The following is a 27,585-nucleotide window of genomic DNA, read 5'->3' on the forward strand; positions in this document are numbered from 1 at the left end:
ATACCAGATTATGAATATTTGTATTCAATGTTTGTTGTGAATGATATCTACACTAATCGCACATAAAATTATTTCCCTGCTTGCTGCCTCTTATTTGCTCTCCAATTCACTTTCCACACATCAATAGTTGTTGTGCATCAGACACCGTGGTCAAAAGATATTCATGTCTTTGTGGCGTGCATTGCGGTTAGTGAATTATAAAGAAAAGACAATAGTCCTTGAAAAGCAACTTCTTTTACATTTCGTCAACACTAATGAGTTTTACCTTTCTTCCGCGTACATCCTCCAGACAAGAGGCCCCTTTATATCTACAACAGTTATATGTACACCTACAGGCCCATGTATGATGTGATAAGTCCCTCTCCCACCTTCGCGCACAAGAGCAAGCACCGAAAGTAAAAGCTTCTCAAGCAGTGACAAAATCGCTTTTACCGTGGGTTCGGAATCTCCATCCATGTTTCTCACCTTCACGCACAAAAACAGGCGCCGGGCACCAAAAGTAAAAGTTTCTCTAGCAGTCACAACATCGCTTTTACCGCGGGTTCGGAATCTCCCATCTATGTTCTTTCTCATGGGCGCTTCACAGCCAAGGTGCCCACCCTGGGAACATCTGGCATAACCGATCAGTGTCTACCGCGTCCTGTATGAGCTGCTGGACCTGCCCCTCTACGCTCCTCATCTCGCCGTCCTCATAACCGTCCAGCTTCTGTTTGACGCGGAGTATCGCACGGGCCGCGTCCTTGTTGCCCTCGCACGCCTCTTGAGAATCATCCAGGCACGAGTCATTGTATTCAGTTTCCTGAAAGATCAGATGTTACTTCAGACTTTGGAATTCCACACCTTCCAAAGGGAAATTAAGAAAAAAATGGTGTATGTTTCGACAAAGATTGTATGTATGGACGATATAGTGGCTTTAGCGCTAACATATGCAGCAGCACCAGCGCTACAAGCTGTAGTCGTGCATAGTGGACATTTATAGAGATACTTGTATAAGCGAAAAATCATCTGGTTACCTTCTGACGCTGTAAGGCTTTCAGTGGCGAAAGGGCCCATTTATAAAGAGGATCATGGATGAAGACCTGACATGTTAGATCAATTATCAGGATAAACTGTAATGGCGACTTGCCTGAAGAATGCATTTATGAAAAGACTTTTGGCAACAGACATACTTCAATAATGGTAAGCAATGCCTCTTTATTTTCTCTCATTACAGACAGAGTTTTCTCACAGCATCTTTTGAATACACCTTCAGTGCCAGTAACGCCCATGCCGTCTATGATGTCCCTTGTCAGCCGGAATGGAACCTACAAGCACAGATGTAAACTTAATCCAGGCTATCATTTATAGTAGGCTTCACGCACATAGTAGGCTTCAGGATGGTAACTAGTAGCAAACATTACAATGGTATGGTTTCGATCACGTACCCATTCAGGTGTTTTAAGCATGAGACCCTGCTCAAATGCAACACCAAGATCAATGTGCACAACCTCGGCTGTGTCTTCATCAATGAGAATGTTCATGGAATGGCGATCTCCAAGCCCAACAATATATCCCACCTGAACCCTCAAAATTAGTAACCGGTATAGGCAAAGACAAATGACTTCCGTTCACCAACTAAAATGAAAGTTACCATTGAGCTTGCTGCCACACTTCTTGTGTACGCAAGTCTACTTTGGAACCAGTCTGCGGGCTGCAAGAATCTCTCAATGAAGAAATGGTGCATCACAGGCCTGGTTATTGCAGGACAAGGAAAAAAGAAAAGAAAATGTAAGCAAAACAGACAACTTTACTTCTGCATTTTTCAGTAAATGAAAATAATCAACAAAAACCTAAAGTTGTCGCAGATTTTGAAAAACGCCTTCCTTTTGTCTTTCTCCTACAAAACATAAGTGCTTTCAGAAAGGACACTAATCATCATTTATTGGAATATATAAAAGTGAAAGCTCCAGATATGAACATACACACGCCAGGTGCTCTCTACATTGCAGAAATGTCCAGTCTCCAGTTCCATATCGTGCATGTGCTCCGCCAATTCTATTGCTGTCCGAACCAATGAAATACGTGTTTTTTAGAAATAAAAAATACCTTTAATTAATAAAAAACATCCAGAAATTGGAATTTATTTTACATATAACAACTGGAATCTGAACAGAATTACCTGTCTAAGAGATAGTCACCAAGCGGAACAGTCCTATTTACCCATTCAACGACACCAGCACTTGGGGTGAAAGGAACAACCTTGAGAAAGTAGTTGGATTTGTCACAAGTTGCAAAATAGGCATGGAGAAACTTAAGAGAAATGCAAATTTATGGCATTCATTCCTACATTATATGTGCGTATTCGCAATCTCCTTTCCGAAGTATCTCTGTGATTTTGCAAGAACATATTTACCAAACTGAAAAATTGCTCCATAACCTGAAATTTACACAAGACAGCGTTTACTCAGGCTCCGGGTGGAAGTGCGGTGTATTATGATATTCACAGGCAACTATAGCTTTTGCCAAAGTTAAGTACTAATTTAGTGTCAAACCCTGTATGTCTAATACATTGTCACAATAAAATGAAAGAGAAGAACATACAGCATCTTGTCGCAGGTCATCATTTCCAGATTTTGCAAGTTGGCGGTATCTGTTACCATCCGAGCCAATACACTGAATAACTTTTGGAGCATTAATTCCATTCATTATACTGTCATGGAGGAAGTCCAACAGTCAATAAAGACCAAAAACAGTAAATCCTCGGGTACAAACAATGTGTTAAACCAAAACCCAACTTACGTAATAGAATCCACCAGCCCACTGAAATGTGGAAAGGTACCTTCTTCATACCGACAATTAGGGTCAACTGGAATAGTAGCAGTCACAACAGGAACCTGATGAAATCAAACAAACAAAGAAGCAGCGTAGTGAAATTTCCATAAGTCATTTAAAACACCCACGGTTGAGAACACACAGACCCAGGTTATTAATCAAGGAAAATCAGAAGGTCCCACAAAGCAAAGACTGCTTATTGTCCTAACCATATGGTAATTTTTCAGCTGGAAGCGACAGAAGGAATTTGTAGAAGTAAATTTCATAAAAAGTACCTTTGCAAGTTCAAGCTGGCAAATGCTGCGGAACTCCCTGGGTAGTGAGATTTTTTTGTTAGTGTCCTGAAAACCAGATGTACAAAAAGAATATGTCAGCATGGAGAATGTATGTATACAAATCCCCTACAAGCCATTATTTGAACAGGTAACTAACCTCCTTCCTAGTCTCCAGTTCCGCTAACCTAATGTAGATCTCAACCATTTGCTTCATCTATAAGACGTGGGGATGAGCATCATGAATAATATATTACATGACCACCTCCATGGTTAAGAATATCGCGATAAAATGATCATTGTAAGAAGTGGCAAACCTGACGAATCAAAGCCCCATGAAAAGAAGATAGCTCCTTTAATAGATTCTCAGCAGCAAGCTTCTTGTCCATATCTACAACAAAAGAACTTCTACTTCTTTGCTTGTCTTTGACACGGTCACCATTTGCTAGAGCCAAAAGCTGAGGCCAAAGAATGACACATACTTAAAACAGCAAAAGAGTGTTCTACTGGCCTGAAAGAATCTCAGATTTAACAAAAATGTGCTCGAGTTGCTCCATACATCAACTCGGCCTAATGGTGAAAGTCGTGGTGGGGTTCTCCTAAAACAATGTTGTGTTGGTATTTGTATTAGTTGATACAGTACTGACCATGTTATACGATTGTTTTACATGCATTCAGCATTTGGCTGACTAGATCTGGGTTCACTATTCAATATACTATTAGGTTCAACACTAAAACAATACGAATTGTATGAAAACCATGAAAATAGACTTTGATCGTAGTTCCTCCAATATATAGAAGACTGTAACTTTAATACCTGACATATTGTATGATATGGATGATCAATGGCCATTTTCTTCAAGAGAGAAGCTAATGCATTCTGCCAGGGAAAATAATGATCTTACTTGAGAGGTTCATATTCATGTTTACTCGCGGAAGCAACATATGACAGTTCTCAATGTTGTGCATACCTGGAAGTTTGTTGACCCCTGAGCATCTTTTGAACTCCCAAGTCTAGAAGCAATCTGGTAGACCAATGGTATGAACTTGTAGCTTTGGACCTATCGAACCAAAAAATAAAGTTTTTTAGCATGGAAGGGAAAAAAGTACCAGCAGGAATAATGAAATGGAGCTAAAAGAGATGACCTCTTTTGTTGTTTTAATCATTGAGTCCACAACTTGTTTCCTTGAGAAGAGATTAAACCACAGTGATACCAACCGGAAAACCTGAATGTAAGATGTTTGACACTGACATAAGCAACAGTATCCTTGAGAACAGAACACAGAATTGAAGGTAAACCGTTTTGCAGTATGAACCACATTGAGACTGAAAGAACAAGAACATTCCCAGCAAATATATTGCATACCACTTGTAGGTCATATTTGCCACCAACGACTAGGGAACGTTGGTACCCCTCAAGTGCTAGACTCAAGAACTCGTCTCGATCATCCTGGTAAAAGGGCTCAAGTTAATAAAATGCTCAAAACAAACTGAAAAATTTAATATTCCATGGAATGCGTTGCATAACACTCAACATGCCCAACTAATTGTAACGCTAAAATTATGCTGTGGGTTTCTACTGAGGCCATAATGAACGAGGGACTCCATATTTGGTGCTCCTATGGACACCAAAACCCCATTTATGAAAATCACATGACACGCTAGTCCAAAATGTAGACGGGGGAAGCAGGACAGACACCATAGGAGTCAATTCTAGTGCATGGGGTCAGATTGACGAATGTATGAGCTTAGCTCCATGGATAGATAGTGATTGTATAAGATATGCAAAAAATTATTAGGTTAACTCATTGGTGGTATGCTGGCTCCACCTCTGGATGTAGACAACTACGAAAAGAAAAAATCAGTAAAAGAGAATAATGCATGATGCAATAATCGTCATTCTGGCACTCTATGCCTCAGATGAATTTACCACTAAATTTGGCATATATGCACAACATGAAGTGAATGCATCTTTCTGTAAATTATCATAATATTGCATCATCCGTTTGCCAAATAGTTAATTTTTGAGAATGGTAGGTTTTGCCTATATATCAGCACCTTTTCTGGATATATGGTTATTGGACAGAACTATTAAACAGTATATTTGGTATATATGAAGGGACCATGAACTTGAAATTTTGGTGTGAAGCTTGGATAAACAGTATATGCACACCTGAATCTTCTGTGCTTCTTCTCTGTCAAGTGCAAGTTGTTTCTGCAACTCTTGGATTTTCGCACCGTAATCACTTTTCTCAGCCTGAAATTTTGAAGGCTTAGTATACGAGGTAGCAAGAATAAAAGACCTTGCTTTTCAGGTTTCAGCAACACTCAAAAGTTCCAGTTATCTACGTGCCTTGGATGAATTTTTGAGTCTTTTAAGCAGCGTATCCAACTCCTTAGTCTGCATTAAATAGCAATTGATTAAGATAAACAAAGCTTAAAGTCAAATATTGATGGCATTGTCAACTCAGCTACCTTGTATTTCCTTAAACGCAGAGCGGCTTGCCATTCATTGGATGAAAGTCTTTCCTCGTAGCTTTTGAACAAGTTGTATGTGTAATGTGCTAAATGAAAATGCGTGCGACACTGCCTGGACATGTACTTTTTGTCAAGAGCTACAGAGTGGTTTAGGTAGTCTTCAATGATTGTTCTGGAGCTACAAAATTATTATAAAGAATGTTCATGTTAACAACACATACAAAAAGTTGGAAGAGTTCTCACTTCGCAATAGAAAAACAGTATACGAGGCATCAAATATAAAGGATTACTTGCTCGATCTTGTTTCAGCCAACCACTTGCCAACCAATCGGTAGACATCTGATTTGTTTCTCTCATCAGTATGGTTCTTCAGTATGTATTTACCAAGACCAATAGCCATATCATGCTGCCCCTGAGCTCTCAGCAGTTTAGCTTCTTCAAGCTGGAGAGTGAATGCAGGATTATCAGAATATGAACTTCAATTGATCACATAAAAAAAAACATGCTCTGATATTAAGATGCAAAAGAGAAAGGGAAAGGAAAGCAAGTTAGAACTTCAAAAGTTCAAATCAGCAGTCGGATAACAGGAAGGTAAGTTGTTTACCTTTGACAGGAAATAAGTGCTTGGCACAGTTTGCTGATCTCTGTGACAGCAAAGTTCTTTGAGTTCATATAAGGAAGCCGCAGCCAAAGAAAACCTTAATCCCTGAATCCAGAAAATAATCATGATGTACGAAGCAAACAAACACAGTGGACCCGTAGTCGGAAAGTAAAGAAGTGAGCCAACCTTCCGGAGTGCAGAAGCGGATTGAAATAAATGTTCTATGAGATGTTCTTCAGAACCTAAGATCTTGAGGAGGCCACGTCTGAATGCTAAAAAGGGTTCAAAAAGATCAAGGTTACGTTCTGTTTGACACAGGATGAAATTCCACTCTTTACTCAACAACTCCAGCTGCAAAAAAAAGGGTAAGGAAATGATTAGGCAACCAGGAAAATTCAAGTATTAACAAAATGGTTTCAATATATGACAAGGAAAGCGTCAGAACCTGATTCCTCTTGGGTACAGCAGGCACAAGATTGAATTCCTCAGTTCCAACATTAGATTTTGGAGCTTGGTCGGGACAAAATTTCCAGCGCAGCTCCCATGCCATAGAAAGATGATCTAGCATCTAAATTAACAAAATGTTAGAAGTAATGTACCTAACGATAACCAAAAACATGAAGGCCACCATATGATCACAAGGAGTACTTGTAATTTGAGAACGGTAGAGTGGATGTATTTTGTGCTCTCCTTGCTAGCATTTGAAAGAGCCAACACAAGATCCTAAAAGAGGACAAAGTAAATAAGTTACAGTCTAGAGAAACCCAAATGAGTACCCTGTGTAAATTAATATGAACACTGAACACTACCATTTTGGAATGGGAAAGTTTCCCCTGGAACTGCTCAGAATCACCATTCTGAAGAGCTCTTAGGCAACTGAAGCATGCAGAGAGAAAGTTAAAAGATATATCAGAAGTAGGGAAACAAGTTTTCAGAAGGTAAGGGCAAAATGGCGAAATGAAAATAATTAATTAACTTAGAGCTGTTTCAACAGAAGGTAATGTGGAACGTGTAAAGCATATTGATATGCAAGGATAAATGAAGAATACGGACCTGTGCAAATTTTCATTGAAAAGACAATAATCGCGGGAGCGGCTTGAAGGCTGCGAAGAGTATGGAACAAAAAAGGAGAAATCCCAGTTTCCTGCCCTCCAAGCAGCTTCGTACTGCGAGATAGATAGTCAAACATATAACAAAAATACTAAAAAAATCTAGCAATAAGCATATTATCTAGAATACGCAATACTAACTTGTATATCAACAAACTCTGAATCCTGTTGAAGGCACGCTTTTTGGTTGGTTAACCCTTGGCTGTAAATATCAAGCACATGGCTACATCCAGTTTTCTGCAATGACCTCATCAGACCTTTGTGCATTTTCCAGTTCAGCAGATTCTCTTCTGCTTTAGAAGACACAGATGGTCCAGTCAACACTGTCCCAGCAAAATTGGCAAGGTTCTCCTTCGGGGTTGATCTTACTAGTAAATCATAATATTCAAGAGCGCTGCTCCAGTTACCCTCATGCTCATATCTGATGATTTGAGAAGCTACCTGTTCAAGATACAGCCAGAACAAGAAGCAATCTAAGATGCATAACTTCCAGACCTTAACAGCAAAACTGTTATATCTAAAATAGCATTCCCTCTGTTCCTAAATATAAGACGTTTATAATGCGAATTTAACAATTGTGTGCCTATGTGGCGATGGATGAAGATTATTTCCCTTCACTATTTTCAAATTTGTATGGAGTTCACACAGAAAGGTGAAAGTAAAATGGCGTTTTAAGAACAACCGGATTTCATACATAAAATTAGAACACGCCCAAAATAAATCAACAATTACAAATAGAAGTTGTGCGAGTAACCTCATTGGCCAGTGTTATTCCATAAATGCTGTCCGGCTCATTTATGTGAGTAAATGCCTCAACCAATAGCCCAATATGTGGTGGCAACTGGAAAGAGGAAGAAACATAATTTGACACAACTGAAGACATCAAAATAGAGCTAAAAAAGCACAAGCAAGATGTAAAGCAACAACCGACGAAATGTAAAGTGGACTGACCGACTCTTGCTGTGAAAAATCTGGAGGTCCTAGGTCCAGCTTATTGAATTGTTCCTCACACCAAAGTTCAACATACATAAGCGTCGCAAAGTCACATGAGCAACGCTACAAAAATCCAGTAGAAAGCAACAATCAGTGCCATCAAAGAGAAAAGGAGCCCTTGAAGCATTGAGACATTCAGTCTCTAGAGGCGTAAGGTGGAAAAAATTGTATGCAGAAGAAAGGTTTGGTGCAGCGAGCATTTCTGTGGCCAAGAACTATTCATGGTTGAAATGTTAGAACAAGTTTTATTTTGTTAAATACCACTGCGAGGGACGGGATACTATTACTCCAGAACCCATACAAAACAGCACATCGATCCTATTACTCCAGCCATGCACTTTTTACCATATCCAGACATGGGTTCAAACCAAAGACTGTAGCTAAACATATTTTCAATGGAAGGTAACTGAACATCTACAGAACTATAATAGAGATCGGCAAATGACAAAGGAAACAAACAACATAATGACAAAGTTATCACACTTACTTGAGCAGCTCTGGCAGCTACAAGATAATCAACCAAAAGCCAGTACACCTGGAGAATTAATGACATGTTAAGAAAGGGATAGCAGCTGTAGACATTCTCCCTAGTTACAAGCAAACATTCAAACTTTTGAGATAGACTGATGTGAGAAGCTTCGCATGTGCCAACTACAGAAAAACATAGAAGCATGGATGAAAAGGAGTACACTACAAAGGAATTTCTATTTTCGAAGGACATGCTCCTGCAGGCCTAGAGATTAAAGGTGGAGTCTAAGAGCATTCCCAAAAATTCATTACTTAATTCATTGCTAAGAGGAGAGATAATACGCCAATTCATCAATAGAAATATAGAATGGCATGTTTATGAGCTTGTGACAGCCAAGAACTGTAAAAATACGACAGATATCCTCTTGTATACCAAGATTTACAGAAATGCGTACAGCAACAAAAAATCTATAGCAAAAGATACCTGTTTTTTTTCTAAAAGAGAGAGATAAGATAATAAGGTACCTTCCTCCATGAAGATGACGGCGTTGCCGCTGGTGACCTACTTTTGGATCTAGCGGATCTACTACCATCCTACAGAAGATCCATAGGCAGTTGAAAAGTACAAATAAACAGAAATAAGTTCATCAAGTGCACAACATTACTATTGAAGAAAAACAGTAGTTAAGTTTGTGACATCCGGACATTGAGTATTGGCTCCTGATACGTTCATTCCTGACAGACAGGATTGTTAAAGGCTACCATACAATAGTAACTAATCAACTAGACCCGCCAAGTGGATTTGTATGCCGATTGCTTGATTCATGCATGCAGTATCTGAGTCAAATCATTTAAAGTAAAAGACAAGAAAGCTGGAAGGCAAAGGAACAGTAAATTGCTCTTCGATGTGATGCAGTCACAGAAAGTTACCAAATGGAACACTCTCAAGAAAAAGAAGATGTGTTGACTATATGGTCAACAACTCAATATTACATGGTGAAGTGTCATGCAACAAAGAGTTTTTTTCAGTAAAGAAACCATGATAACAACTCTAAAGTAATCGAGTTCCATGCGAGGGTAGCGAACCATGGTTTTTTAGCATAAAGATGCCAATAACTTGAGCACTTCCCACGAAAAACTAAACGCTAAGTGATATCTTGGAGATATACAATTGACAGGCGCAGAAAAACTTGTCATGAGCCTTCAATCATATATCATGTAAGTGTGTAACTATGGTAAGAGAGAACAATGGTCATGATACACAAAATTTAGAAACAAGCAGCCGAACAGACTGCCATTAAAAACATACCTTCGGAGTATTGTAAGGGGAGGGGGAAGCTCTAGTATTATAAGGGGAAGCTCTGGCTCGTTCGGTAACATAAAAAGATCTGACAACATTCAGTGCATCCAGAAATAGCTTAACTGATTTCATCATATAATTCGAGTCGCAAAAAATTATTTTCTCAACCTACATGCATATATCACAAAGGCATCAATTGACAGTTTTCAAGCAACCAAATAACTTCGTGTGGTACAAACCTTTGATGAAATTAATCCGCAAATGCCGCTATTAGAATCCATATTGCCAGCAATGTTCACCAGAGCACTTGCCAGCAAAAGCTCAGCAGCCTCAACTTTAAGAAAAACAAGACTTCTACAAAGTCTGTAAGAAGAACACCATTATCAAGCTCTATAGAGGTTACAGTCACACTGACTAATGTCACGGCTATATTTTCTGTGGAAAATTATACCTTAGGATGATGTCATCACAATGGGAAATGAGCGAGCTCACTAGGGTACATAACCATTGCTCATACGGCTGACCATCAGTCTGCCAGATGTCTGAATCTTCAAGTGGAACTATCAAACAAAAGTTCAACCAAAACGGCAATTAATTTAATCTGGAATTACCAGCGAACACAGGCCCATATTTGAAAATATTACATGGTGCACTATACAGATTTCAGAATATTCAGGCATATGCACATACAAAATCTCATGATACAATTTGTCAAGTATTGTGCGGGACCAGAAACAACGAGTGCACAATAAAATCCAATCTGTCAACTTGCCAGTAAAAAAAAATTACATGGTGCGCTGCGCTTGTTAATTCGTCCAAATATTTATGGTTGAATAATTTATCTTTATGGATGTGGCATATGTCTCTGTTCCATTCTGGGATAGTGCATTGTAGAGCAAACCATTCAGAATAATTCCAACATGAAAATGGAGTAAAACAAAGAACAAAATTGCTTCTGAAAATAAAATAACAAATTTGCAGCTGTAAAATTTCAAGTCGTGCAACTAAAAGGAAAAAATAACACAAATCATTAATTTATAAAAGGTACAAGCTATCGCTCACCAGTAGAATACTTATCCATCCCCAAAAGTGTCTGCTCAACTAACTGAGTGTTTATTCCCCTTGAATGAACCTATGGGAAAAAAATGAGTAGCTGAAAAGATAAGCTGGAAGGCATGAAAAATGAACTTGAAAGGACATAAGAAACGCGACAATGTAGCACTAAATACCATCAGTAAAGATCTATCAAGAGAATCAAGACACTGCAGAGAATTGAGGCCCTTCGATGTTGACAGAATCCCCTGTTTATGGAAACAAAAGCAAAAACCAGCTATTAAACGAATTGTAGTGACATTACCAATAAAGCTGAATCTAGGATATTCATGACACTTGCAATTCCATGTAAAATTTAACAATCGAACAAGTCATCATTAGTCCATGTAAAATGTGCTCAGTAATTACCACCATGAGCAGTCACAAATCCTCAAACAAAGAGTTAGAAGTAACTTACCTTCAATGTCCGTGAAGTAACTTCTATTATTTCGACAGACCCGTCTGATAAATAAGTCTTCAAAAGTTTCAGAAGATCAAGCAAGATATCATCAGAAATACCATAGTCTGAACACAATTTATCTTCCTTGGAAGTAGAACCACTTTGAAGTTGTAAAGAGTGCTTTTGAGTAAGATTTGGAACATCGAATATTACTTGATGAGCATCAGATATACCAGCCTGCACTTATGTTGAAAAAAAGTGATTACAAGAGAAAAATCGCATTAACAATATAATGGGCATGGCAAAAGGATGAAGATAGAAAGCACACCCTAGAGATAAAATCAGCAAGCACTGAAGAAGCTTCATTTGCAACAGATGATGAGCTGCAAAGGCCAACAAGAGTCCATACAGCCGAAACAACATCTGGGTCGCTGCGCCAGCAACTAACTGTGTCAGCATTACCGACAGATACATCGCCTCTGCAGATGATTTCTCCCGATAATAACTTCTTGTGATGTGTACGAAGACTTACAAGAACAAGAATTATGTTAGAACAAATAACATGATCACTTCAAAAGAAAGACATGATACAATATCATGATGGTCTAAGCTAACATGTTTCACATATGCTGTGCAAATAAGGGCATACCTCAGCAAAAATAATTCTGCAGGCAAGTGAGGAGCCCTGTGAACAAACTACAGGAAGTTAAAAGTAATACATTAGCCCATAACAAATATTACAATAATAATTATAGGAAAAAAGAAATGAATAGCAACCTTCAGAAACTGGTCTCTTGAGGCATATGAGTCAGAAAGTGAAGCATGGAAAACTTTTATATCTTTCAAGCAATCAAGACCAGGAAGTGGTTCCAAATCCTGCAAGGCCATCAAGAACAAAAAAGATCACAACGATGATAAGGAAAACATGTTGCAGCCTGTCAGACTGCAATTGTAGATACAGAGTGGGTCAGTGGAGATGAAGCGTACTCGTATGTAATCATAAAGCAAGGGATCAGCATCAACTGTTAATTGACGAAGCAAAGATAGAACTTTCGACAAATCCCCATTGAGACGCCCTCCTTCTTGATCATTAGGTAGGCAACAGGTGATTAATTTAGGAACCAAACGCTGCAACAGTCCAGATGAGAAGAGTAAGTGACAGAAGAAGTACAAGAAGGAAACCAAGGACGTTATTTGTGAAAATAACCTGGAGCTGCGTGCCAAGCACAGCGACAGTTTCTGTAGATGAGTTTGCATTGAAAGCAACCAACAATTTAGATAAAATGTTGCAGCACTGGCCTTGCAATGGTTGCCTCCAGATATAATTCCCCACTATACAAATAATATAGCTGCAGTCGAGACATGCACCCAGTACAATTTAGATTAATACTTCTTTCGTCCCAAAATACTTGTCTTAGATTTGTCTAGATACGGATGTATCTAGGCACGTACAAATCTAAGACAAGTATTTTGGGACAGAGGTTGTACAAGACAAGATAAAAGTAAAACCCAGTGCTAGAATACAGCATGAACCAAGAAGTCTAGTAATTCAGAACTGCACATACACTTAAATGAAGGCAGTTAATTAACTTTAAGAAATACTGCATAGTAATTGGTGCTCCAACTAAAGCTCTGATAATGGCATTGAGCCATTGACACACAGGAGCCAGCATCACATTGAGCCATTGACACCAAGAAGTCTAGTAATTCAGAACTGCACATACACTTAAATGAAGGCAGTTAATTAACTTTAAGAAATACTGCATAGTAATTGGTGCTCCAACTAAAGCTCTGATAATGGCATTGAGCCATTGACACACAGGAGCCAGCATCAAACTGGAAACAGGAATCACATTCCTACAGAAGATTACAGCAGGCATAACACATTTTCTTGCCGAGCAAGTCTAAAGTTGGATCATTGAAATATTTGAGGGTGCTAGACAACAACGACAAAATCCATTCCGAACTGACAGACATCTAAAAATCATCTGGTACAGCAATGACAAGAAAGAGAACAGGAAAAACACTTACAAGCAAGTGCTATAATGTACCACTCTGTGCCCAAGTACATCTGTTAAAACCTCAATCGCACAAAGCCGATGACTCATGTGCCTAGGATGGCCTGCTTCTGTAACTTGTTGATGTATTGCCAACAGGAACTATGACCAAATAAGAAGAAAAAAACATGGAACTTGGTCAAACCCACATAACGAAAGAACTAATATATACTCCCTCCGTTCCAAAATAGATGACCCAACTTTATATTAACTTTGTACTAAAGTTAGTACAAAGTTGGGTCATCTATTTTGGAACGGAGGGAGTAGATTAGACCAAAGTAATGTTTTCATTTGTCCCTATGTTGTCGATGAACAACTGCAGACTTGCACAAAACACTTTGTAGTTTGAAAAGTTTTAATTGGGTAGGCAAGAACTAATCCCCACTCATAAATACAAGCCCTCAAGGAATACACTTTAGATATTGAACTCCAGGTATTCTTTTTCGGTTGAACATCATAATTCGTTTGTGAGGAAGGTTTAACATTCATTTGGTTTACTTGAGGAATACACTTCTCATGATATTGAACTCTAGGTACAACATACAAAAATAATAATCACAGGAACAGTGTGGCTGGCAGATAACACTCTTGACTATTCATCCCTCAGATTGCAGCATAACATTGCAGTTAATAATTGCCAGAAAACATTCTAATTTGCAGTTAAGAATTCAGAAATTAGATAAACATTGAACACGTGAAAAAACAAAATACCTTAAAAACTCTGTCAGCACGGAATATATTAACTTTGTCAATAACCACCGTATCAGCCGAATCATCATCCCTAAAATGAAAGAGGCGTAGCAATGATTTTGTTACATCAGCACTCGACCATCAAAATTGTGTAGGATACACGAAAAATAAGGACATACGCTGTATCCATGAATCCATCAACAACTTGTTTGATTGTGCGTGCTAAAATCTCCCTGGAAAAGTATGGCAATTCTGATTGGCGAGCAGTGGATGAAACTGTGAGCAAAACGCCCACAATGGAAACCTAAAAATAGGACAAGAATGAGTGCGATAATGAATAACAGCTGATAAAAGATCGAGAACATCTAGATTGTAAAAGTCAACCACAAAAAGGAGCACAAACAACATCACTTTGCTGTGTATATGTAAATGCACTAGATGAAAACAACAGATAAATATTACAATACACAAAGGAACAGTAAACATTGCATGCAGATTGAAGGGGAGAGGTTTACTCAGAAAGCATACCATATGTTTTCTAATGAGATCATCACGCTCAAACTCAGAAATTTCGCCAAGCTGTAAAAGTGATTCGTATAAGACAGTTTCTGCCAAGTCCTTCTCTGGCCCAGTGCCATTTTTGGCGGCAATACACAATCCAAAGATCTGAACAAAATATCCCTTGATGACAGCAGATAAAGGTTGTAACAACGTCTGAAAAGTGCATAAAGGTGGAAAAAAAATTAGACCATAGACATTCAATGCATTCAAGTACTGGGCAGTGGAGACTAGAGAAAACGCCTTATAAAAAGCATTTGTACACGGTACTATCAAATAGTCAAAGAACTTTTGAAACTAATAATACTGCGATGTTTGGTATGTTTTTCTTTCAGGGAAGTTAATTCACAAGGTCAATTTTAAATTTAATTTTGTATGTTCCGTTGTTTACAAGCTTCTTACATGTAGAATGAAACACTACAGAAAAAAAACAGAAACTAAGAATCAACAGCAAAGCTAGTATTATGTTTTAGAATAATGGTGAACACACCTTGGATATCCAATTAAGGCCAGCGGCATCACCCCTGAGAATAAGGAACGAAAGAAGCCATGGGCAAATATGTTCAATGAACTCCTTTGGCTTGGCCGTATCAAAACCAAACATCTCTTGCACCTGTAAGAAATTGCATGAGAAGTACAATGCATTAACGCATGAATGAGTAATTCATTAATACAATAACAGCTGGAAATCTTACAAACCCTAAAAATAAGTAAATAAACTTTCCAGTTTATGACTGTTCACAGCAAAACTAAGCAATTGTACTGTGTTCAGAGTACAGAACTGTTTTCTGCAACGACAAAACAATAGGTTTCATGTGTGTTTTCCAAGTTACTCTGGCTTATCCCCATGCCAGAAGACCAGATTCCAGATGGCATTGTGAACCCTGGATGTATACTATCACGACACAGCTATTCTGTGTCGCCTTCTCTCATGAGAGCAATGCCCTTTCGGAACTGGATGGTGGCTTTATGAAGATCCAACAGCTAAGATCTCAGGATTTATGAAGATTCAACGTCAGCTGGAGCTAATGGCCTACTTATCTCATAATCAACCATTTAAGCTGTGTTCAGTTTGCTTAACTTTTTAATGGCATCGTTTTGTGGCGCTATGTGGAAACATTGAAATCATATTTCAGAATCAATTATCAAAATGTAATAAGCAGTAGAAAAGAAGATTACCTTAACAAGCGAAACTAGGCTCACTTCACAGGCAACCCACCGGAAGAGAATTGGACCCATCAGTTGGTCCAAATACTGGGTATGGAGAAAAATTACAATATGCAAATTTTAGTTTGCCACAAGCAAGTCATTCTCTTCTAGTAAACTGAATAAAGTAGATGAATGTCCACTCACCTTGCTTCGTGAAGCGTAACTGAGCTTTCTTGAGATAGAATCAAATAAAGCATATTCCAATTTTCTGAGAAGTAGCATGAAAAGAGAGTAAGCATGGTAATATTTCCATAAACCAGCAAAAAGTTCATTTGTTGTGAAAGTACCGCTGAGAAGGCTGTATAGCAGCAACAGCAGAAATCATGAATGCACACTGCAACATCAGACAGGACAAAATTATGTTGAGTGAGAAACTTCAGTGCAGAGTCAGACCAATATTTTTTCTCCAACATGAATTAGACATCAGTAGGCAAACACATAATGGTGACACATCTCCCAGAAATACTTTGTGACAACGAGAACAAACATACCTCAAATTCAACCTCCTCACTATGCACAGACAAATGAGCTAATGTAATGAGGACAGTTTCAATAACTGGAACAGATTGTGGACCAACAGCTAAGACTTCTCTAGATTTAACTGGAATCTCGCTGGAGAACTGCACCATCTTGACACCAATATTTGAGCTGACATTAACAGAACACTGGTAAGCTAACTCTCATGATTAGAGGTTGGCAATCTAAATGCCAATCATCATTGATGTACAGGGTTGGCTAGCTGGTGTAGCCAAATGAATTTAACAGCATGTATCGTCGTCAAACACTTACCAAACGTCACGAAACAACTCATCATGTCCTTCCCATGTTTCGAATAGCACAACCATTTTCCTAGCCAGATACAACCTAACACGATAATCAGTATCATGCAGCATGTTGAGGAAATGTCCAATCATATCCTGAAATGAGAATATTCAATTCATTATACACATAATTTGAAATGGTAGTACGAGATAACAGAAAACAGAAAAAATATATCACCTGGGCACCATCAGGGAACAAGTGAATAAAGTGGGTGATGCAATCAATGAGCATGATCCGGAAAAACCAATCTGTGATGCTGATCTCAGTACCTTTAGTCACCAAGTCTAATAGAATGTCCTGGTTCTGCAGATAGTTAGAACATATGTAGCAGTTCGTTACTTCCAGATTCCAGCAGTATTACAGGTATTTCTTTGGATCAATGGACCAACAAGGATTATGCAACCAGCTGGTTCGTACTGACACCTGTCAGGATCAGCATATTAACTCTGATTTATTCTAAGTACAATGATTTATGAACGATTCTGATCAGTTCTTACCCGATGATTTATGGGGTTTCGAAGAAACTAGAAAGGAGCATTTCTTTGTTTGAAAGATGTTCTCTACATCCTTACTCTGGCACAATTGAGTATGTTCAGTAGTTTGAACCACTAAACACAACTAATCAAGAAAATTGAAACCAATCGTCACTGCTCATTGAAGTGGCATGCAAATATCTAACAATACATTAGGTCACCAGTAAAACTTGGAAGGGGAGGAGGAAAACATGTTCAGTGCCAATTCCACTGTAACATAATTGATCAAAATGCCCTTGCCCGATATGCATTTTATTAAAAAGAAGTAACAGCCTATTCAATAACAATGATTGACTGTGATTCTTAAGTTTATTCATGGCTTAGATTCAGGACTCCACTAAGTTAACTTTTCATTGAAGACAACAAAACTAACAACAGAGAAATATATTTTGCATAGCAAAATGATTATCCCAGCTACCAACCTCATTTGAAACCTCATTATATGCTTGCAGCTTTCCATCAGTATTTTGTCCAACATCACGTGTAACCATTAAAGTTCTTAACAAGGCATGTACATGTGTTAAGCAGTCAGCAGAACCAAGTAGTAAACTTGCACATTTCTCCCTCATATCGAATATCAAATGGACCTGCATGACCAAAACCAAAAGGTTAAAAACACATAAAGCTTGAGTGGATAAAACTCATAAGGCAATAGCTTAGTACAAATTAGAGTATAACTCAAGTATGAGTCGGACGGTACCACAGAAGATAAACTTTTAGATGAAGCGGAGATATTTTGACAAAGATTAAGCAGGATGGCATGGGAGACCTTCAAAAGGAAATAAAATGTTACAATGATAGTATATAAGTACAACAACAACAATAAAATGAACATGAAGCAGATTCTATTACAAATTTGTACCTTGACATCACTCTCTTTCTCCACTAAGTTGTACAAGATTTCCCATGTATGGGGTGCTGACACTGAGAAAAAAGTTGAAATAACACCAACTAGTTCAAGCTTCCACTCCAAAAGGCGTGACGAGATACCAATACTTCCACTTCCACTAGCTGTGATAGAGTCAACCTCACCAGAGTCCGTCATATCAAAATCCATATCAACAACACTTTTGTGGTCAACAAAAGGATTTAGATCTTCTGACAAGTTGACAGAAGATATTGGCAACATTTTACTAGTGTTCTCACTATCAGAATTATTCGCAGAGCTAGAAAGACGAGAAAACAACTGAGAGAATTCCACCAATAGTTCATCAAGCAATACAGTGACACCTTTAATAAGCACAGAGCTGGCTCTGTTACTAACACTCCGCAGTCTAAAAATTGGAGCAGAGAGGAAGGTCTGAAATGAGGATAAAATGGAGCCGGCTGTCTCAAATGCAGAGCCTACACTAGTAAGACCATGAGATAGTTCCTCGTGCTTTTTCATAACCATTGATATAATATATTTTATGATGCCAGTAACATGACCAAATAATTCTTTAAGAAATAAAGAATTTTCTTCTATTGCCCTGCAAAAATTCACAGATAATATAAGGAAAAAAATTGGAATACCAGGCAAGAGCACTGCCTGTTCATTAACAAAAATAGAGAAATACAAGCATGGAGTTATACAACATAAGACTGATTGGTACTACAGGAAAACATATAACAGTATTTGGTAAAGATTACGACGTAACTAGCTAAGTAATTGGTATCTACAATTTGGGTATCCTATTTTAGTCAAAAAAAAAAAGACACAGATGTTGATGCCACCAACTGATTACAACAGATACATATGACTAGAAAAAAGATACCTTGACAATAGTGCACAATGAATTAGATTGCAGAGGAGGGAACAACGGTATACAAGAGTACATAAGTCCACTTTCTCAAGCTGTTCATTTGAGGCCATAAATCCTTCGAACTCCATAAGCTGATCAAGCAATTGCTGTTGGATGTGCCCAGGAAGGTGTGCTCGGTTGCATTTATCAGATATAACCTGTTTAAGAAATGAGTAACCTTCTGTAAGAAACATACATAGAAGTGGAATAAAAATCAAACATACATAACTATGTCATATTTGATATATCACTTTTCATTTGGGTCTTTCACGATGAGAAATGAGAAAATCTGGATATATCTATTATTTACATATGTTTGCAGTGCATGTTAAGTCAAAATGGCTTTCAGTTGCCCATGAAATCAGATGACTTCATAACAAAAAATCCATCTTTACAGGACATGGCTTTATAAGTTCAATGCATAGACACATGCTACTCACAGACCCAAAACTATTGTGAGAAAAACAGGAAACAAGTAAATCACCTTGGTAGAACTTTCAGTACTGATTTCTGATAAGGCTTCCACAGAGTAACCTAGTTCATCTTTGATGACCCAATTCTCACTCTCGAGTAACAACTAAAATAAACAAAATTAGTAGAAGGCAACCAGAAAGAAATATTTAGAAAGATTGAAGTGTTTGTAACAAACTGTAACATACCTTTGAGAAATCCTTGCATTCATCAAACAGTTGGGATGCATTTGCTGAGTTAATGGCTGATGATGAAAAACCAGCACAGATAGAAAAAATGGCTTCAGGAATCATCACAACATTTTGCTCATTTAAAAGAGAGGATCCCTGCCGTAGAACGTATATCAGTAACTGAGCTTGAATATCTCGATGGCAATTTAAAATGGATGACTAATTCCCGACAGGAAGTGAGAAAAAAATAGATGCAGTGGTGCAGAATGTACATACGAAAATGGACAATATATAGTGATGAAATGCTAGAGCAAACCCAAGTTCAATTTGCTATCTTGCTCGACAGTGTTAACAAAATTAGTGTATGGACAATAACATAAGGACTACAAGATTTATTAGTGTATAGGCAAATAAACACCACAGTAAAATACATCACAATAACATAAGGAGTAAACGTAAGTGTAAACTAGATCAAATCAGATCAGATAAGACTTAAATAATCACACCATCAAGAAACTAATTTCAGCAAAACTCACATTCATTTAAGGCATGCAGTAATCACATACAAACCATACTCCCTTGCAGAAGAGGAAAAAAGCATTTACGACACAGAAGTCAACAGAGAAGCTGAGAAAAAATGAAAAAATAACCAAAAATGTGTAAACAATGGGACTGCATGTTGGCACATAGAATTACTATAACAATGAGTTCATGAGTAACGGAAATTCCCTGCATGATTCAGTTAGTAAGAGAAATGCACACAGAAGCTAAGTTACAGTGAATTACAAAATAGCATCTTTAAAGATGTACTCCCTCTGTCCCAAAATATAAGAATGTTTTTAACACTACACTAGTGTCAAAAACGTTCTTATATTATGGGACGGAGGGAGTAAGATATAAACTATATGAACACAAGCCATATAAATTCCGAAACAAGTTCTTTCATGTTATTGTTGCCCTGTCGCCTAGATGTGTGGTTGCTGCATAGAGTTCATTTAGCAATCACCAATTCACCATATACAGGCCTGAGCCATGCATTCACATTCTAGAACATGAGTGCAGCTAAACCAGGAGTTAACATAACTGGAGAGGAGGCAGAGTTTGGTCAAATGTTTGTGGATTGAGAAGTATACATAACTTGAACAAAAGTTTAAAATGGATACAATACAAAGATAGAAAAGGGGTTAAATATAGGACCACCTTTGACACTGACTGAATCAACTCCAAAGTTGATCTTAGCAGATTCTTTCGAACAAGGCTAGAATTGGATAAATCGCCCTGCATAGCAAGGTGTCAATTAACAAATGCATCCTTTGAGCGTATTTGAGATACACACTAAAATAAGGCGGCAGCTGCTTTATCTGATAATGGCAGATTACTAAGTAGGTCGTATGATTTGGACTAGTACATCGAACCTGAGCTGATTTTATTTTGTGCTGGTTTATAAATCCCCACTATCGTACATTCATACTGTCCTGTTTACCTACTGATCAGTTTGGCAAGCATGGAAACTATACAGAGCCAGGAGCAGCTTCAGGAGCAGCTTCAATATTTTTCAACTTTAGTCATAAACAATATAGGAACATGTGAACAATCTGGCAAACACTACCGGTGAGCTGCAGCCATTAATATAGAAAATTATGAAACAACATGCGCATAATAATTTTCAGAATGACCAGCAGTAAACCATATAAAGTTTCTTACATAATAGAACTCCATTTGGGCAGAATATAACCAAATTTACTTGAACAATTTGAATTTGGGTACCAAGCAAACCTAGCGAACTGGGAAAATGATCTCAGCCATTTAAAGTCCTTTTTTGCCCAATTCTTCTGTGTTTACCTTAAGTTGGGTTTTATGATTTAAGAATCCCTCAATAAAAAGAAAAGTAGCAAAAGGGTAGGGTTTAAGATAACTAAAGCTGCTTTTCGAAAAAATGGGGTCAAGTCTACCATATTCAGGGCTCTAACTAGTTAACGTAGTAAAATGATAGAAAACATACCTGCAACCCAATCCTTGAGAAGTAACAAGCAATGAAGTACAGAGCAGACCTAGAGCGAGAATGATTAGTAGAGTACAAACATAGCTTCCATGAGGACCATAATTATTTTTCTAAAAAGTTGACACACAAGTCACAACTAGCAAGAATGTCGGAACTCGGAAAAAACTAGAAGGCAAAATTCTATGTAAGGGAAGGGATGCCGAGAACAAAGAAAATAAATTAAGGAATAGCACTAGTAAGCTACCACAAATATGGCAACTAGCAGCTACCATAGCCATAAGGAAAACAACATGAATGAGTTTATGGAAAAGAAGGCATACGGTGATGGCGATTGTTTAAAAGTTTGCAGGTTCCATGTATCTTCTGACACAACTGAAGTATGGACTTGATCCTAAAAGAAGAAAGCAAGATAAATTACAGAAGTTAAAAGCCAACTAATGCCAGCTATAGGTCATACACAGTATTTAATATAACATGCCGTAAGCTCAGGCTAAAAAGCTCACCCGCATGATCATTCCACCCAACAGATTTAGAGCTGAATCAGCCTACAAAAGTGCACAGTATACACTATCAGAGTGTAAAGTAGATAGATGTAGTGTAATGTAACAAGTTAAAGCTTAAATTTGCAATGGCAAGTAACACCCCTACCACCACTCACAATAACAACAAAGCAAAATACCGCTAGTGCATACAAAGGCAGGGAGTTTGTATGCAGAGTTCAATTTCAGTATGCAGAGTTATATATCTATTTCCAATACCAACATCACTCAATCTTGGGGTGCATCACTACATACTTAATCTTTGCAGTCAATATGAACTCAAAGGTTGGTGGGCGTCACTAAACATTCAAATCTTTGTGGTCATCTAACAGCAAGAATAATCCAGTACCAGGAAAAAGTCACCGATGATAAACAGCGAATGTCTTGCATCTCTTAATGTATTTGACCATGGATGTATCAGGTTCAGATCAATGCTTCAAATTCGGTTTCAAAGTCATTTTAAGTTCTGAATCCCTAAAAATAAAAAATAAAAAATTGCACACAGTGAATTAATAGCATTCTAGTAATTATAGCGATGTTTTACTGAGATATTGTGAGCTAAGATCAGCTATTAGTGCAGTATTTGAATGAAAAGCATCTAGTGTACTGACTGGCAATGACATCGGGCTTTTGAATGAAGTGTTCAAATGTCCAACATGTAGGGGTTGAAAAAACTGCAAATATGGAAAAGAAATTTACTGGAACTCACCACTAGAGCTGTGGGGCTAAACAAAGGAAGTGCATGAATGAGGGAATTCCAGATATCTTGCCAATAACCTTCAACAGTTGACATCTGCAAATAAACAGATATCACACATATTGAATAGAACTACCAGTGTCATAAGTTTACTTGCAGAAAAGTGACAAGACTTGGTTAGCAAAATGGTTAAAGCATTTAAAAATAAAGTGACGCCATGTTTTGGGTTTTGACAATCTGATAACCTTGAGAAAAGATAATAGACAAAACCTTGTAAGCATGCAAGCAAATGTTCACATATCTAATGTGTAACAGTGGACATGTTAAACCAATGTGTAACAGTGGGGCCAGCTAAACCAAAGCCGGTACATAATGGTTGGTAAAATTGAAATGGGCCACTTGCAAAATACTGGAAATTACAGTATAATTCATATACAAATTAAAGAGCTGCATTAAGTAATGAATGATACAGATACTTGCAATTCCTTGCAGTCTTGTTGATGTAGTATCCCTCATAAAATATTCACTTATTACTCCAACTTTTTTAGTGTTATCTAATTTGAAAGATACAAGCTGAAAAAAAATGCGAGTCCAAATTATTCTAGAGCATGCATATAGTGATATGGGGATGGCATATGATAGAGGTGGATCCACTTTAGCCCTGATCCAGTTAACCAGTATTTTCCATAGCAATAGATGTAAGTACCAAGAACTACTGAAATGCAAGTGGCATAAACAGAAAGTTAATATGGATTCGAAAAACAACCTCGCCTTTTGTTAATAAACAATGTGATTCCTCCCTAGTATTCACTATGAACATCGCAGAGAACTCCTTAAGTGCCCTGTTAAGATCATTGACAATCAGGCAGTTCTACTAATTAGCAAGCCATAGAAGATGTAACTTGGTGCTTACATATATTCCATATAACTGGTACCAGTAGTGTATTTACTATACTCCATACAACAGCCCTACATGTTTTATGACATCAAAAAATTCACTACCACCAAAACAAACCTGATAATCCAAAGCAGTGAATCCTGAGAACGTATGACGTTTGCCTTGCTCAAAGCACTGGATAAGCATAACAAAGTCAACTGAGATGGTACGACATATAATTGCATTAACCAAAAACTATGGCACACTGAAAGTACAGTTACCTTTTCAAAGATTGACAACATGCTTGGAGCCAACTGATCAACAAAGATTTGTCCACTCGATATCCATACTTGTGAACAAGAAGACATGTGGTACCAATCCTGTGCAAAAAAAAAAAGATCCATTAGTCAATCTGTCCGTGTGTTCACCAAAGAATATTGTGTCTTCTCATCTCACTATATAGAACATCTGTTGAGAAGTATGCCACACGAGCATACCACCCCCCCCCCCCCAGAACATTAGGAGGTACATGTGGTCACACGGGGGTAACAGAGTTACTCAACTAGTCAGTGTCTCGGTCAATAAAATTGACTTTTCAACTAGAATACAGATGTTTTTCCTTTGTCAAGAGTTACTCAAATTAGAGTAAAATTGACTTTTCAACTAGAATACAGATGTTTTTCCTTTGTCAAGAGTTACTCAAATTAGAGAGAAACAACTAAAGGCATGGAAAGATACTACACACAATAAAGCGTCTAATAGAAGAAGTTACTGAATCTTGGTCAAGTAAATGCAGTTGTAAGAGGGTTCAAGCTTGGAAGGCACCATATTCAGGGTACACATCTGAGAATTCATATAAAGAAGATAAAGGATGTTTTCTTACAGGGATAAAAATGGTGCCATGTACAGCTTACCAACATAGAGATCCTTTTTTTAGGCTATTCGTGATGCGGCTAATAACATCCTCCGTCTTCAATTTTTTCTCACCATCTCCTCTAATTGGTGTGGGGGATTTATATGCCTACACGGTTATAAAAAGTCACTTGTATATTATAAAAAACAAAATGCTGATTTACTACGAGATTCAGAAGAGTTAAGTTAAAGTTGTGTGTGCATATCTATTACCTGATAAAAAATAGTAGCAGATAGATCCATTAACTCTTCCAAGGAGCATCTTAAGGACACGTCTTTCGCATCTCGAGATGCCTCACACCTACATTTATTGAACTTAGTAAATGAAGAACTCAAAATCATAACTCTGAAAAGCATAGTGGTAGCCTTTACCATAATAAACCTGCTTCAGTGTTAACATTTTGATCTAGGTCGTCCATGATGACACCAAGAAGGTTTTTTCTTTCCAAAACCTTTGGAATAGCTCTAGCAAGCTTCAACTGAATTTTCGCATATGTGATGAACAAACTCTGGAAGCAACAGTAACTTCACGATGAATCAAACATAAGAAAATATGAAACAAAGTTGAAAAATGCAAGTCGGGTCATAAGAACCTTCAGCCGCAGATCACGAGTCATCAGCCACGAACGCAATATAAAATCTTGAACTGCTTTATGGATCTCCACAGATTTGTCTCCAAGGTTTGGTCCATCCATGAGTAAAAAGGTGTTAACGCATTCCATAAGCTTGCTAGTCAGCTTTCCATCCTCCCTGATCCCACAAAATTAATATATGATTTCCAACTCAGAGAATTGACAAGAGATGCTATTAAAATGAACAACCCGCTCCTCTTGGAAATTAAGGGGGTTCAACAGGAGAGCCGAAAGGACTTGGTCAGAGACTACTTGCCTCCTAATATGTGAGAATATTGCACAGAATCCATTAAGAACCTCCTCCCTCATGGTGTCAGGATAATCGCCAGGTGGGTTTTCAAGTAGAACATGGAGAGTCCACGTACAGCGGAAGGATTCCTCCTTTGAGCTGGCTTGATTGCTGAAGTTTGCATCAAAACCAGTCGCAACCTTCTTCATATAGAGCACTACAAGATCTAGCGAAGATACAGAATTTTATTAAGAACAGAACAAAAGGGCATTGTGATATGAAAACAGGGAGACCGTTGATATGGCAACTCACTGCTGTATGTTCGAGGTTTCATCTGATATCGGTACTCCTTCACAGTCAAAAGCTGCCGGAGAATTGGGCTGTACTCTAGCTGAAAGCTGGGAGCATCTTTTATGACCTCCAATATATGACTAAAAAGCTGCTTAGCAACTGAAACCAAAAGTAAGGAGTGCCCTGCAACGACAGTGAACCATCTTTAATAGCTTGTAGATAAAAAAAACAATTGAAGAACCTTCCAGCATATATTCCATATAAAAACAATTGAAGAACCACTTGCATGGAAGTCTAGTAGATAAAAAGAATTGAGCATAATGCTAGCAAAGTAGCAATAGCACGTGGTTAAGGCCTACGTGATTTATCAGCTTGCCAAAAAACAGAGTGCTGAAACCACAAACATAATATGCAACACCCACTGTCAAGCTTACAGTTATTATATGTCCAACACAGGATGTATGAATAAGAAAACACATGACTCCCAATACTAAGCTATGGTAGGCAACAATATGCACTAACAATAGTGTTTGGATGACTTTTCAGAATGTTAACAGAGCAAGTAAAACCTCGCATAATACATCAATTCACGGTATAACAGAATGCTGAGACCACAAGCACAAGATTTAACACCCACTGCCGAGCTTACAGTTACTGTATCTCCAACACAAACTCTACGAGTAAGAACATATGGCAAAAGATATACCACATTCCACATGATTCCAGTATTAAGCTACGGCCAACAACAATAGGCACTAGCAATAGTATTTGGACGAGAATTCCAGGGCACTACATTATTCCAGGGCACTTCAGATAACAGAGTCGCAATGATTGGGCATAATAAGGAAGGAGCAGGACGAAGAAGAAGGGCCTTGGAATACTGTTAGCTTAATATTACCTGAGAGCCTGGCGTCCTCTGCGCAGCGGACGGCGGCGCGGAGCATCCCGGCGGCGGCGCTCCTGGTAGCTCCGCGCCTCTTGGCGGCGATGTCGGCGAGGACGCACTTGGCGAGCGCGGTGATGAGGAACGGCCACGTGGCCCCTGCGGAACAGCAAATGCATGACAAGCGTCGACGAGGGGGGGAGCGAGCGAAATGGAAGCAGAGGAGGTGGGAGGTGGCTACCGGAGGCGAGGTGGCCGGGCTTGGCCCTGGCGGTGTTGCGGGCGAGGAGGCGGCAGAAGGTGGGGGCGCGGTCGCCCTGCAGCCACGTCCCCAGCAGCTTCACCCCTTCCTGCAGCAGCACGCGGCGGAGCAATCAGAATCGGTCGGAGGAGCCACCAGGAGCGCCGCCGTCCTCAGAATCGGAGGTCGTCGGAGATGATTGGCTGACTGATTGACCGATTTGGGGGGAGAGCAGAGCGGAGCAGGGTACTCACATCGCGGGGCCTGGCGCGGTCGGAGGCGAGCTTCTGGACGACCTCCTCGACGTCGCGCGCAGTGGCCATCGCCGCTGCCCACCGCTGCCGGCGACGGGGGCTAGGGTTTGGCGGGTGGGGCCACGGCGACGGCGGAGGGCGGGGGGCGGGGGTTTTGGTGTTCGGTGGGTTTAGAACATCTCTAGTTCTTTTGGGCCCACAGAATCAGCCAT

At 38.7% G+C, this 27,585-nt stretch overlaps 1 protein-coding gene across 2 annotated transcripts; it reads right to left on the reverse strand.

Annotated features, from left to right (window-relative positions):
• Positions 1 to 218: 218 nt before the first annotated feature.
• Positions 219 to 27,585, reverse strand: LOC123182586 (serine/threonine-protein kinase ATM). 2 transcript variants are annotated; one of them, XM_044595214.1, is made up of 78 exons: positions 27,374 to 27,585; positions 27,120 to 27,228; positions 26,894 to 27,037; positions 26,017 to 26,178; positions 25,732 to 25,930; positions 25,437 to 25,593; positions 25,216 to 25,352; positions 25,057 to 25,144; positions 24,846 to 24,952; positions 24,213 to 24,311; positions 24,070 to 24,126; positions 23,821 to 23,896; positions 23,067 to 23,150; positions 22,322 to 22,363; positions 22,139 to 22,209; positions 21,819 to 21,867; positions 21,017 to 21,094; positions 19,835 to 19,972; positions 19,660 to 19,752; positions 19,149 to 19,333; positions 18,257 to 18,863; positions 18,095 to 18,163; positions 17,817 to 17,981; positions 17,039 to 17,164; positions 16,829 to 16,956; positions 16,531 to 16,687; positions 16,327 to 16,373; positions 16,184 to 16,247; positions 16,010 to 16,084; positions 15,321 to 15,443; positions 14,801 to 14,986; positions 14,452 to 14,576; positions 14,294 to 14,363; positions 13,557 to 13,684; positions 12,733 to 12,874; positions 12,513 to 12,653; positions 12,303 to 12,401; positions 12,175 to 12,221; positions 11,854 to 12,052; positions 11,544 to 11,762; positions 11,263 to 11,334; positions 11,096 to 11,165; positions 10,485 to 10,593; positions 10,273 to 10,396; positions 10,043 to 10,201; positions 9,259 to 9,327; positions 8,753 to 8,800; positions 8,224 to 8,328; positions 8,027 to 8,113; positions 7,414 to 7,713; positions 7,217 to 7,329; positions 6,973 to 7,039; positions 6,812 to 6,886; positions 6,609 to 6,731; positions 6,350 to 6,514; positions 6,167 to 6,268; positions 5,853 to 6,004; positions 5,560 to 5,740; positions 5,438 to 5,485; positions 5,258 to 5,341; positions 4,451 to 4,534; positions 4,230 to 4,310; positions 4,055 to 4,144; positions 3,901 to 3,963; positions 3,401 to 3,541; positions 3,244 to 3,300; positions 3,087 to 3,152; positions 2,779 to 2,873; positions 2,581 to 2,689; positions 2,327 to 2,416; positions 2,159 to 2,238; positions 1,962 to 2,040; positions 1,830 to 1,876; positions 1,631 to 1,730; positions 1,425 to 1,556; positions 1,170 to 1,304; positions 1,014 to 1,079; positions 219 to 799 (listed from the first exon to the last, which is right to left on the reverse strand). In XM_044595214.1, the coding sequence occupies exons 1-78, from the start codon at positions 27,440 to 27,442 to the stop codon at positions 581 to 583; spliced, it is 9,048 nt and encodes a 3,015-aa protein (XP_044451149.1). In that variant the 5' UTR covers positions 27,443 to 27,585; the 3' UTR covers positions 219 to 580. The 2 variants fall into 2 exon arrangements, with proteins under 2 accessions (XP_044451149.1, XP_044451150.1); XM_044595215.1 differs by lacking the exons at positions 21,017 to 21,094; positions 21,819 to 21,867; positions 22,139 to 22,209; ... (12 more) ...; positions 27,120 to 27,228; positions 27,374 to 27,585 and adding an exon at positions 20,353 to 20,443.

The sequence above is a fragment of the Triticum aestivum genome, chromosome 1D (genome assembly GCF_018294505.1).
Source record: "Triticum aestivum cultivar Chinese Spring chromosome 1D, IWGSC CS RefSeq v2.1, whole genome shotgun sequence".
NCBI classification, from domain to species: domain Eukaryota; kingdom Viridiplantae; phylum Streptophyta; class Magnoliopsida; order Poales; family Poaceae; genus Triticum; species Triticum aestivum.